Source organism: Scyliorhinus canicula, chromosome 3 (assembly GCF_902713615.1).
Source record: "Scyliorhinus canicula chromosome 3, sScyCan1.1, whole genome shotgun sequence".
NCBI classification, from domain to species: Eukaryota; Metazoa; Chordata; class Chondrichthyes; order Carcharhiniformes; family Scyliorhinidae; genus Scyliorhinus; species Scyliorhinus canicula.
In genome coordinates this window covers 123,199,190-123,212,044 of record NC_052148.1, presented here as the reverse complement: position 1 = coordinate 123,212,044, position 12,855 = coordinate 123,199,190, and the positions used below count along the sequence as shown (strand labels likewise).

Below are 12,855 nucleotides of genomic sequence, written 5' to 3'. Positions count from 1 at the left end.
ATCTCTGCATCCTTCTCAAGCTTATCGTCCCACCCAACTTTATATCATCTGCAAATTTGGAGATAATACATTTAGTTCCCTCAACTCAATCATAAATCGTAGAATTTACAGTGCAGAAGGAGGCTATTCAGCCGATCGAGTTTGCACCGGCCCCTGGAAAGAGCATCCTACTTAAGCCCACGTTTCCACCTTCTCCCCGTAACCCAGCAACCCCACCCAACCTTTTTGGGCACTAAGGGCAATTTATCATGACCAACCCATCTTGCCTGCACGTATTTGAGCTGTGGGAGGAAGCCGGAACACCCGGAGGAAACCCACGCAGACACAGAGAACGTGCAGACTACCCACAGACAGTGACCCAAGTCGGGAATCGAACCTGGGATCCTGGAGCTGTGAACCAACTGAGCTAACAACTGTGTTACCGTGCTGCCCATAGATGTGAACAGCTGGGGTTCGAACCTAGATCCCGTGGTACCCCACTAGTCATTTCCTGCCAATCGGAAAAAGACCTATTTATTCCAATATTTTGCTTCCTGCCTGCTAACCAGCTTTCTATACATCTCAAGACACTACCCACAATCCCTTGCGCTTTAACCTCACACAGTAATCTGCTGTGCAAGTTCTATTCATTGTGCATATCAATGGATATCAAGTCTTGGGCAAAAGGATTTCAGTGCTCGCCGTAACTGGGGCAAGCAGGTCACCACAAGATATAAAAATGCGATACTAATGAAAACAAATATGCAACCTTTTAGAAATAAGTTTGAGGTTTTAAACCATCAGCAATCAAGACCGATATACACCGCCACAGCCAGTAGAACAGCTTCAAAAAGGGTTCGCAATCCAACTGTTCCACAAAGCAAGCTTGCTCTGTACATTCACAAAGGCAGGGACAAACTGCTAACTGAAGTTATCTGTTTCCGAGAGTGTGCTCCAGTTTATTTCAAAAATACAAACATTTTCAAGAGTAAACTCTCCCTATTTATCAGAATTAGCTAAATTGGCTTCTGCACTGACTTTTGCCTTGCTTACATCTACCATGTCCGAGCACCACGTTTGGACATTTAACAGACCTATGGCTCATGGCCAAACTCCTGTAACCTCTCTTTGTATGCCAAATGCCCTATTCCTTACAATCACTCATATCAAAGATTTATTAAGATGAGGGATGTGCTGCACCTTCCAAGGTCCAAAATTGCACATTTCATCGTTCACTGTCTGTCACTCTCACAACAATGGTTTTGTAAAACTGCCAAATAACAGCTACACAAAACCAAGTTCTTCAGTTAGCACTTAACCTGTTTAAACCTCTTTGCAGCTTCTATGTCCTTCTCACAGCTTGTATTCCTACATAACTTTGGATGATCAGCAAACCTTGTTGCATGACTGTCATTAATGGACTGCAAATAGTCGCAGCCCCAGCACTAATCCTTGCGGCACTCTAACTTGAAAATATCCCATTTATCCCTTCTCCTTGCTTCATGTCCGTTAACCAATTCTCTATCCGTGCAAATATATCACCCCAACTCTGAGTCCTTATCTTGTCCATTACCCTTTTGTGTGGCACATCATCAAATGTCTTTTGGAAATCCAAGTATTCAATATCTACTAGTTTCCCTTTATGTACCCTAATTTCTAACAAAAAAATTGTAATAAATTTGCCAAATAGGATTTCCCTTTCATAAAACCATGCTGGCATTGTCTGAACATACGATGGTTTTCTTTTGTTTTTGAAATCATTTTTATTGAAAAATTTTGAATTTATACAACAATAACGCACCATAGTAAAATACCAAAAATAACAATAACATTAACAATCATAAACATTCGCCCCACCTCCATGAACAACACCGCATTTTAACAACAACTCAAATTAACACAATATAAAGTTACAGAATAGACACTACAATAAGGAATACCCCCCCCCCCCCCCCCCCCTCCCCGGGGTTGCTGCTGCTATTGACCAAGTTACCTATCTTTGAGCCAGGAAGTCCAGAAAAGGCTGCCATTGTTTATAGAACCCTTGTATTGATCCTCTCAGGGCAGATTTGACCCTTTCCAATTTTATAAATCCCGCCATGTCACTGATCCAGGTCTCCACACTTGGGGGGCTTGCATCCTTCCGCTGTAGCAGAATCCTTCGTCGGGCTACTAGGGACGCAAAGGCCAGGACACCGGCCTCTTTCGCCTCCTGCACTCCCGGCTCTACCGCAACTCCAAAAATCGCAAGTCCCCACCCTGGTTTGACCCTGGATCCAACCACCCTCGACACCGTCCCCGCCACCCGCTTCCAGAATTCTTCCAGTGCTGGGCATGCCCAGAACATATGGGCGTGGTTCGCTGGACTCCCCGAACATCTGGTGCACCTGTCCTCACCCCCAAAGAACCTACTCATCCTAGTCCCGGACATGTGTGCCCGGTGCAGCACCTTAAATTGGATGAGACTAAGCCTCGCACATGAGGAGGAAGAGTTGACTCTCTCCAAGGCATCCGCCCAAGTCCCGTCCTCTATCTGCTCCCCAAGTTCCCCCTCCCATTTAGCCTTCAGCTCCTCCACTGACGACTCCTCCACCTCCTGCATTACCTTATAGATGTCAGACACCTTCCCCTCTCCGACCCACACCCCCGAAAGCACTCTGTCCATCGTCCCCCGCGACGGCAGCAGAGGGAATCCCTCTACCTGTCGCCTAGCAAACGCCTTTACCTGCAAGTATCTGAACATGTTCCCTTTGGGAAGGCCAAATTTATCTTCCAGTTCCCCCAGGCTCGCAAACCTCCCGCCAATAAACAGGTCCCTCAATTTGCTGATGCCCGCCCTTTGCCACCCCCTGAATCCCCCATCCTTGTTCCCCGGGATGAACCGATGGTTGCCACCCAGTGGAGCCTCCATCGAGCCCCCTATTTCCCCCCGATGCCGTCTCCACTGTCCCAAGATTCTTAGGGTCGCCGCCACCACCGGGCTCGTGGTAAACCTCTTAGGGGAGAGCGGCAACGGTGCCGTTACCATGGTACCCAGGCTCGTACCTCTACATGACGCCATTTCCATTCTTTTCCACGCCGCCCCTCCCCCCTCCATCACCCATTTACGCACCATTGACACATTGGCTGCCCAATAGTACCCCAGAAGGTTGGGCAGCTCCAGCCCGCCTCTATCCCTCCCTCGCTCCAGGAACACCCTCTTCACTCTCGGAGTCCCATGTGCCCACACAAAGCTCAAAATACTCTAGTCACTCTCCTAAAGAAGGCCCTGGGGATAAAGATGGGCAGGCACTGAAAGAGGAACAAGAACCTCGGAAGCACCGTCATTTTGACGGACTGTACCCTCCCCGCCAACGATAATGGCAGCATGTCCCACCTCTTGAACTCCTCCTCCATCTGATCTACAAGTCTGGTGAAGTTATGCTTGTGAAGAGTACCCCAGTCCCTGGCCACCTGCACCCCCAGGTACCTAAAGCTCTCCCCTGCCCGCCTAAGCGGGAGCCTACCAATTCCTTCCTCCTGGTCTCCAGGGTGCACCACAAACACCTCGCTCTTGCCTAAATTTAGTTTATAACCTGAAAAGGTCCCAAACTCAGCTAGCAACTCCATCACTCCCGGCATCCCTCCCACCGGGTCCGCCACATACAGTAACAGGTCATCAGCATAAAACGACACCCTATGTTCCTCTCCACCTCGCACCAAGCCTCTCCACCTCTCTGAATCCCTCAACGCCATCGCCAGCGGCTCGATTGCCAGTGCAAACAACAAGGGGGACAGGGGGCAACCCTGCCTGGTCCCTCGGTAAAGCCGGAAGTACTCCGACCTCCTCCTATTCGTGGCCACGCACGCCATCAGGGCCTCATATAGCAGCCTTACCCATCTAATGAACCCTTCACCAAATCCAAACCTCCCCAACACCTCCCATAAGTACCCCACTCCACTCTATCGAAGGCCTTCTCCGCATCCAGTGCCACCACTATCTCTGCCTCCTCCTCAGTCGCCGGCATCATGATGACATTCAACAATCTCCGCACATTCGTGTTCAGCTGCCTTCCCTTCACAAACCCTGTCTGGTCCTCGTGTACAACCCCTGGTACACAGTCCTCTATCCTGGTGGCCAGGGGTTTTGCCAGGACCTTAGCATCCACGTTGAGGAGAGATATGGGCCTGTATGAACCACACTGCTGGGGGTCCTTGTCCCTCTTTAGAATTAACGAGATCAGTGCCCGCGACATCGTCGGGGGCAAAGTCCCCCCCTTCCCACACTTCATTGAGTGTCCGCACCAGCAAGGGGCCCGCTAGGTCCACAAACTTTTTATAAAATTCCACCGGGAACCCATCTGGCCCCGGCGCCTTCCCTGACTGCATCTGCCCGATCTCCTTAACTAGCTCCTCCAGCTCAATCGGCGCACCCAACCCCTCCACCTGCTCCTCCTGCACCTTCGGGAAAGAAAGCCCGTCAAGGAACCTCTCCATTCCCCTCCTCTCCCCCTTTGGCTCCGACCGGTACAGTTCCCCGTAAAAGTCCTTCAAGACCTCATTCACCTCTACCCCCTTCCGCACCACATTCCCACTCTTGTCTCTCACTCCAGCAATTTCCTTAGCCGCATCCCGCTTGCGGAGCTGATGAGCCAGCATCCTACTCGCCTTTTCACCATGTTCGTACACTGCCCCCTGTGCCTTCCTCTACTGTGCCTCTGCCTTTGTAGTGGTTAGCAAATCAAATTCAGCCTGCAGGCTGCGCCTCTCCCCCAGCAGTCCCTCCTCTGGTGCCTCTGCATACCTCCTGTCCACCTCCAGCATCTTTCCCACCAGTCTATCGCTCTCACTCCTCTCGCTCCTCTCCCTGTGTGCCCGGATGGATATCAGCTCCCCACGAATCACTGCCTTCAGGGCTTCCCAGACCATCCCCACCTGAACCTCCCCCGTATTATTCACCTCGAGGTACCCCTCAATACTTGCCCGGACCCTCCTACACACCTCCTCCTCCGCCAACAACCCCACATCCAACCGCCACAACGGACGTTGGTCATACGATGGTTTTCTAAGTGCATTGTTAAGAATTACTAAATAAAAGATTCCAGCGCTTTACTGTCAACTACGTCAGGCTAACTGGCTTGTAGTTCCTTTTCTCGCTCCCTCTTTTCTTGAATAGTAGTTTTACATTTGCTAACTTCCGATCTGCTGAGACTCAGAATCTAGGGAATACTGCTGAAAAAAGAGACACGTTGTCAAAGCTTTTCATCTTGCACTCATCACGACACATGCAAAATTCAAAATTTCATAGGGAGTAACAATGTATACTGCATGAGAAAAAGGTATTGTTTGGTTGATTAGTCGATTCTGATTGATCTTGATGATGCCATAGAGAATACACCACATTTTTATTTAATTCCACAGAGAGACACTGTATGGACACATTCCTTTTTCCTGCAGAGGGTAGGTTCCTGCTTATGAATATATGTACCTTCTCGCAAGTATAAATGAGCCACATTGCAAGTCCAACTGATAATCATAAATTAGTCGTTAGTGTAATACTCAGTACTCAAGGAATTTTCAACAAGTTCTATTAAATCACAAAATCACACCTAATGTTAGACGTAATGTTTTGAGTTTTGCAAGCAGGGGCTGGTTGAATATGGTCAGTATTTTGTCCATTGTGAACAATCGAAGGGATGTACTGTTCGATACAATCCACCAGATGTTGGGACATGTGACCTAAATACCTGGCTTTCCACGAGTAAATTATCCTGTAAGTGGAAAATACCAACCATGCTACATGTGCTAGAAGCTACACATGGTCATTTGCAGGGACCTGTCCTCTGCAAGTAAAGGAAGACATTCAGGTAATTTCTAATTTGAACAGAAGTATGAGGAACAATAGTTCCTGATGTATTGTGCATGGCTCCTCGACCAGAATCAACTTGCCAAACAATTAGCACCCTTTCATGCAATATAAAGTGTTGCTTCATTAGAAATGTAATATTCTTGCAGTTCTCTACTGATAAGTGTAAAATGAAAAGCTAAGACAGCATAGCTTTTTTTCAGCAGTTCTGTACTATTATGCGCCAATCTTGGGATTTCTTTATCTCTTCAGAAATCTCTTTTGGAATCTTCGGACACAGGCCATCAGGTCTGGGGAATTTGTCATTATTAGTTTTATTTTATTCTTGCATGGAATGTGGGCATCAATAATAAGGCCAACATTTGTTTCCGGTTCTGAACCACCCTTGAACTGAATGGCAGTTAAGTGTTAACCACATTATTGTGAGTTTGGAGTCATATGTAGGCCAGACCAGGTAAGCATGGCAGATTTTCTTCCCTGAAGGACCACATGAATTTTACAACAATAGACAATGGTTTCATGGCCATCATTTAACTCGTGATTCTAGATTTTTGTTGAATTCAAATTTCACCATCTGCCATGGTGGAATTAAAACCCAGGTCCCGAAAGCAGTCCCATGGGTCTCTGGATTACTCGAACAGTGATAATAGCCCTATGAGACCACCTCCCTCAACTTTCTCCAGTACTTAATCTCCATTGATATTATTCCTTAATTTATTGATTCTAATTGGCCCCTAGGTTACCCTCTATTTCGAGTATGTAACTTGTTCAACATTGCTGTCATTTCCTTATTAAACATGCTTCGACTGCAAGGGCAGCACGGTATCATTTCTCCCACCTTGCTTCAAAGGGACCAGCGTTTACTTTAGCTACTCTCCTCCTTTTTATATACTTGTAAAAGCTCTTACAAATCTACTTTTATATTCTCAGCTAGCTTACTCTCATCTTTTCCCATTTTTTTTGCAGCATTTTGGTGGTCCTTTGTTGGTTTCTAAAATACTCCCAATCTTCAGGCTTACTGCTATTCTTTGCAGCATTTAAGCCTCTTCTTTTAATCTAATATAATCCTTAACCTCCTTAATAAGTCACGGGTGGATCTTTCTTGCTGAGTTTTTGTTTTTCAATGGAATGTATTTTTGTTGAACATTTCCAATTGTTTTGTAAAATCTTTCCCACTGATTATTTACAGTTATACCTTATTGACTGCTTACCCAATCAATTTCAGCCAACTTTAAGTTTTAGATTCCCCAAGAAAATTGAAAGCAAATTGGACCACTGTCCTTCCAAAAACTGGTCCTGTTTTCACAGAGCAGTCCCATATATTTAAATGCATCATTTGAAAGCACCGATAGAGGACAGGAACAGAGTAGGTAACAAATATTTTGGCCCTTCAGCTTTCAGATAACAAGAAACCCAACAATATTTTAATATAGATTGTCATGATCTGACTGAATATCACCTGTCGAACAGCAATATGGTTGATTATTCCTTACTCAATTATAGACAAATGACAAATGGATATTTAGTAAGTGACATATTCCCACTTCTGTAACTTCAACACAACTCAGTATTGTGTGGCTCTAAAAATGAATGCAATTTTCCACGTCTGTAGCCTATTCACCAGTTGCAGCAAGTGCATTTGTACAACACTGATATAGGTACAGGACTAGCTGGAGTGTTGTCCAGATTTGATGATACCAAAGTAGGAGATATAGTCAATTCTGTAGAAGATCAAAGGAAACTGCAACGGGATGTTGCTAATGTGGGAGAAAACTAAAAGGATATATTTGAATTAGAATGCACAAAGGTTCAGCAGACTGATTCCGGAGATGAAAGGATTGTATTATGAACAGAGATCGATTAGAATAGGCCTATATTCCCTTGAATTTCGAATAATATGAGATGATCTATTTTAAATATAAAATTCTAAAGGGGCTTGAAACTGTAGATGCTGGGAGAATGTTTGCCCTGGCCTGGGGAATCTAGAAATGGGAGTCACAATCCCCAAGGATTGCAAACCTTCAGAATTATTTACCCTTGAGAGCTATCTAAGTACCTTCAAGACACAGATTGATCAGATTTCTAGACACTAAGGGAATTAAGCATAATAGGTATTGTGTGAGAAGATTTAGTTGAAGTAAATCAACCATAATTTTATTTAATATGGAGCAAGCTCAAAGGGCCAAATGGCCTTCTCCTGCTCCTACTTCCTATTTTCATGGGCAAATAAAATGAAATTTAAACTAAGTAAGTTTTGAGATGATCCTTTCCAGTTAATATCAGTAATTATACTCTAATTAAAGTAGGTGTGATGCTCTTCAGGAACAAAGGGGCCCTAGGGGTAAAGCTTCTTCACGCAGTTGATAAGTTTCCACGGTTCATGGTTGAAGCAAAAACTACAGCACCATTCAAGATTAGAGAAGTGAGAGAAATGAAAGAAGGAAAGGGAGTCCAAGGGATATGGAAACAAATTGGGTAAATGAAATTGAAACTATATGTTCATGTGGAAGGTGAACAATAGGGTTGCATTAATATAGCATATTTCAATTAGAATTAGAACAGTACAGCACAGAACAGGCCCTTCGGCCCTCAATGTTGTGCCGAGCAATGATCACCCTACCCAAGCCCACGTATCCACCCTATACCAGTAACCCAACATCCCCCATTAACATTATTTTTTTTTTTAGGACACTACGGGCAATTTAGCCTGGCCAATCCACCTAACCCGCACATCTTTGGACTGTGGGAGGAAACCGGAGCACCCGGAGGAAACCCACGCACACACAGGGAGGACGTGCAGACTCCACACAGACAGTGCCCCAGCCGGGAATCGAACCTGGGACCCTGGAGCTGTGAAGCATTGATGCTAACCACCATGCTACCATGTTGTAACTTCTCCGTAGATTCAGAACATTAAATCCTGAAATTTCCACATAACAGACACAGAGAAACCTTAATTCTTCATGAATGAGTGCCACATCAAGCATATACAATTTCAAAGAATGAGAGCTTGATGCCTCCAATAATAATTCCAAGATCCACAATTTCAGCTTGCATGCACAAATGTAGTTGCTTTAAAGTTGCGCTTGCAAACTTTATACATGTCCAGTTGCTCCATTGCTGCAAGTTGCATCATATTGTATAAATGAGGTATATTCAGCAAAAAGGGACCTGGACAACTACTGAACCGCCTACATCTCTTAGGAGTATCTCTCAGAAATTCACACAAACAAAAAAAAATCCCCTTTTCAGAGGAGTGCAATAGGAACTCAAATCATAAAGAGAAAAGAAAACTCATCAGATTAGACAATAATATCCAACATTCCCTTCATGTTCCTGCAATGCCAACAATCACAGAGGCTCAAGAATGTTGACAGATATTTTCCTTTCTCCTGAGCCACATGTATACTATGATTGTCAGTGGAATACTCTCTTGATCAACAATGTCAAAACTAAATTGCTGGACTGCAGTGGTGCTGAAAGAGACAATACAAGTGACATTTGCTATTGATAGCATGTTTTCAAAGTTAGATATCAAAACCCAGCACATCCTTCCTTAGATACTGGGCCCAAAACTGCTCAAATACTTCAAATGAGGTCTGACCAGAGCCTTATATAGCCTCAGAAGTACATCTCCGGTTTTGTATTCGAGCCCTCTCGCCATGAATGCCAACATTGCATTTGCCTTCCTAACTGCCAACTGAACCTGCACGTTAACCTTAAGAGAATCGTGAACAAGGACTCCCAAGTCTCTTTCTGCTTCTGATTTCCTAAGCATCTTCCCATTTAGAATAGTCTATTCCTCCATTTCTCCTTCCAAAGTGCATAAACTCACACTTTTCCACCTTGTATTCCATCTACCACTTCTTTGCCCACTCTCCTAGCCTGTCCAAGTCCTTCTGCAGCCCACCTGCTTCCTCAATACTACCTGCCCCTCTATAGATCTTTGTATCATCTGCAAACTTAGCAACAATGCTTTCAGTTCCTTCCTCCAGATCATTAATGTATATTGTGAAAAGTTGTGGTCACAGCAGCAACTCCTGAGGTACACCACTAGTCACCAGCTGCCATCCTAAAAAAATACCCCTTTATCCCCACTCTCTGCCTTCTGCCAGTCAGCCAATCTTCTATCCATGCCAGGATGGCATAAAAACCATGGGTTTTTAACTTATTTAACAGTCTCCTATGTCAAAGGCCTTCTGGAAATCTAAATAAATCACATCCACTGGTTCTCACATACCACGACCATACCACAACCAGGGACACAACCCAGGGACCCACAGATGAATAAAAGCAAAATGCAGCGGATGATGGAAACTGAAATAAAAACAGAAAATGCTGAACAAACTCGGCAGGTCTCAGGCATAAGGACTCGAAATGGTAACTGTTGCTCTCTGCACAGACGCTGCCAGATCTGCTGAGTTTGTCTAACATTCTGTTTTTAGTACCCACAGGCGGTATCAGGATAACAACTACTGGGGCGCCTTTAAAATAGTAAAACGTCCCAGCAGATTTCCCAAGCGCTGTATCAGTCAAGATTTGACATCAAACCAGTTCAAGATCGTAAAGGAGAGAGGTTTAAAAAGCGTTTTAAAAGAGCTTGAGGGAAATCTGGAGATTAGGGACTCACACGTTACACCAGAGTAAGAATAGCCCAGAGGAACCCTCTCACTCACATCCTGGAGGCGGTATAATTCAAGGTTTCTCTCACACACACAAACCAATCTCACGTCCACCATCCATACCAACGAGCTTTGTTCACTCGCAGCCCCAGCCGAGCTTGGCCTCATCCTCATTCTCAGGCGCTTTGTTCACTTTCCTCCCCACAACGCCTGTGGATTTTATCTTTGACGCCAGTAGGCAAGAACCGGCCTGGCGCCCGCCATAGGCTCTCCCTCTGTGTGAACCATTGAGGTGGGTACCCCCGCCTCCCCTACCTGTAGAGCTTGTAGAGCTGGGGTTGATGGCGATCGGGGGTGGGGGGCTGGTACGGGGACACTCTCCCGAACTGTTTTCTGTACGACTCCCGCTCTGAACTCCCAGGGCCCGGCCGCCGCGTCCCTACCCGTTCGCTCGCCACTCGGTTTTTTTTCCCCCCTCCGTGACAACCGGACTCGCTCTCTCGCTGGCCCCGCCCCTGACTTCTCCGGATTGGTGCGGTGACGTCACATCAGACAGCGCCCTGCGGTGGATCAGGCTGTCTACCGGTGGAGAACGCTGTCAATCAACTAGCATCATGGAGCCTCGCGCTGTTAATCATTTCCGGTCTGCCGTTAATTTAAAGGCAAACGAGGAAGTGTAGATAAATAGCAGAAATAGAATGTGCGTTTTATAAATTACTGCTGTTTGTGCAAATCTGTCCCCTTACTATTTTGAAACTAATGATGTCGCAAATATTTGAGGTGGTTCTATTTCTGATAACATAAATCAGTCAATGAGAGGAATACGGCGCGGCGAATGTTAGTCAGGGAATTGTTATCGCCTCTGATATCCCCCCCCTGTTTGATGGTGCGAACATGTGATAATGTAAGCTTTGTCCGCGGTTTCGTTTCCGGGATCATGGTGGGTTTCAAAGAAATGCTTCCGGGTACGGCTCGGGACGATCGTTGGACGGCAAGCGGCCGTCGCGAGCTGTGACAGTTAATGGAGCGAGCTCCCGAGGAGGAGCCCGGGCATAGCTCCGGAGCCCGGCTCGGCTCCGTTCAGGTATTCGCTTACGGCGTGACATTGGGAAGTTGAGCTCCGGCTCGCTCTCGCCCATTGGGAATGATCAGATGGCTGGAGGATTTATACTTTTAACGGCGGCAGTGGGATGCGGTTACGATGGTTTCCCACTGCCCCAGTGGTGCGGTGGCCCCGAGCAGCTGGACAGTGTAACCCACTCTGGTACCCTCGGAGCAGCGGCGCCTTGCCTAGCTCCTTGGCTCTCCTGCTCTGTCCCAGGCTTGACTCCTTCCTGGATAATAGTTTCACTAACTCTTGCTGGGGACTGCTTGCGCCTCTCTTCAAGCAGCAGAGAGCCCTCGGGCTGCTGCCCTTTGGCCGGGGGGGGGGGGGGGGGGGGGGGAGGTGAAGATGTGGAACGATTCCCATACACCATTACCTTCCTCCCTCGGCTGAACTTGTTCCCTTGAAAAATTTCTCCTTTTAACTTGTCCCACTTCCTCCAAATAAAAGGTGGTGTTGTGGGTATGTGTGTATTTGCGTGGGCCCAAGGTATGCTTGTCTTTTTGTGCAACATCCTTTATTCCAGTCTTACTCGGAGCTCCCTCCTTTAACTTTTATTTGGCACCTTGATGGCATTGGTGCCGCTTCCTAATTTTGTCACAAACTGGGAAACTTTATCAACTTTGCCTCCAATTTCTACCCTTTCTCAGCTTGATATGGTCCGTTTATGACTTCTCCCTTTCTTGACTTATCTGGGATGTGGAGATGCTGGCGTTGGACTGGGGTGAGCACAGTAAGAAGTCTTACAACACCAGGTTATCTGGGGCTAAGCTGCTGGTAATGTTTGAGCCCACCAACTTCCACAACTACCTTGACTACACCTGCTCATGTTCGACCTGTTTTTAAAAACAATCCAGCAGCAGACCCTCCTTCCCACAGCCACAGGATTCTCTTGTCTTCTCTATCTCACCAGCCTCTACTTTAAGGATCACCTACCATTTCTGCCACCTCCTGCACAATGGCTACACCCTTCCCTCTCCTGTTAACATTCCAAAGGGACTGTTCTTCCCGAGTCATCCTGATCCACTCCTCTTCAATCTGAACACCTTGCCCCCTTTCTCGTCACACCTTCCCATGCAATTGGAAGAGGTGTAACACCACTTCTATCTCCTCTCTCCTTGCCTTCCAAGGCCCTACATACTCCGTCTAGGTGAAGCAGCAGTTACTTGTACTTTCAATTTAATTTACTGTTTATGCTATTTGCTCTGCGGTCTCCTCTATATTGGGGAGACCAAACGCAAATTGGGCACTGCTTTGCTGAACACCTCCACTAAGTCTGCAAGCATGACCCCCACCCCTGCTCT

General features: G+C 46.3%; 2 protein-coding genes across 7 annotated transcripts in view; one reads left to right on the top strand and one right to left on the bottom strand.

Annotated features, from left to right (window-relative positions):
• The window catches only part of fryl (furry homolog, like), a 553,990-nt gene extending 543,038 nt beyond the window's left edge, over positions 1 to 10,952 (bottom strand). For all 4 annotated transcript variants that reach the window (XM_038791218.1, XM_038791221.1, XM_038791220.1 and 1 more), the window contains exon 1: positions 10,762 to 10,952. The gene's annotated coding sequence lies outside the window, so the exon portion shown is untranslated. The remainder of the gene's footprint in view (positions 1 to 10,761) is intronic.
• Positions 10,953 to 11,314: 362 nt separating this feature from the next.
• ociad1 (OCIA domain containing 1) overlaps positions 11,315 to 12,855 on the top strand; it is a 65,395-nt gene continuing 63,854 nt past the window's right edge. For 2 of the 3 annotated variants that reach the window (XM_038791207.1, XM_038791206.1), the window contains exon 1: positions 11,315 to 11,350. In XM_038791207.1, coding sequence (XP_038647135.1) covers positions 11,330 to 11,350 — 21 coding nt within the window. In that variant the 5' untranslated portion in view covers positions 11,315 to 11,329. Of the gene's footprint in view, positions 11,531 to 12,855 lie in introns of all 3 variants that reach the window. The other variant, XM_038791208.1, reaches the window with a different exon arrangement.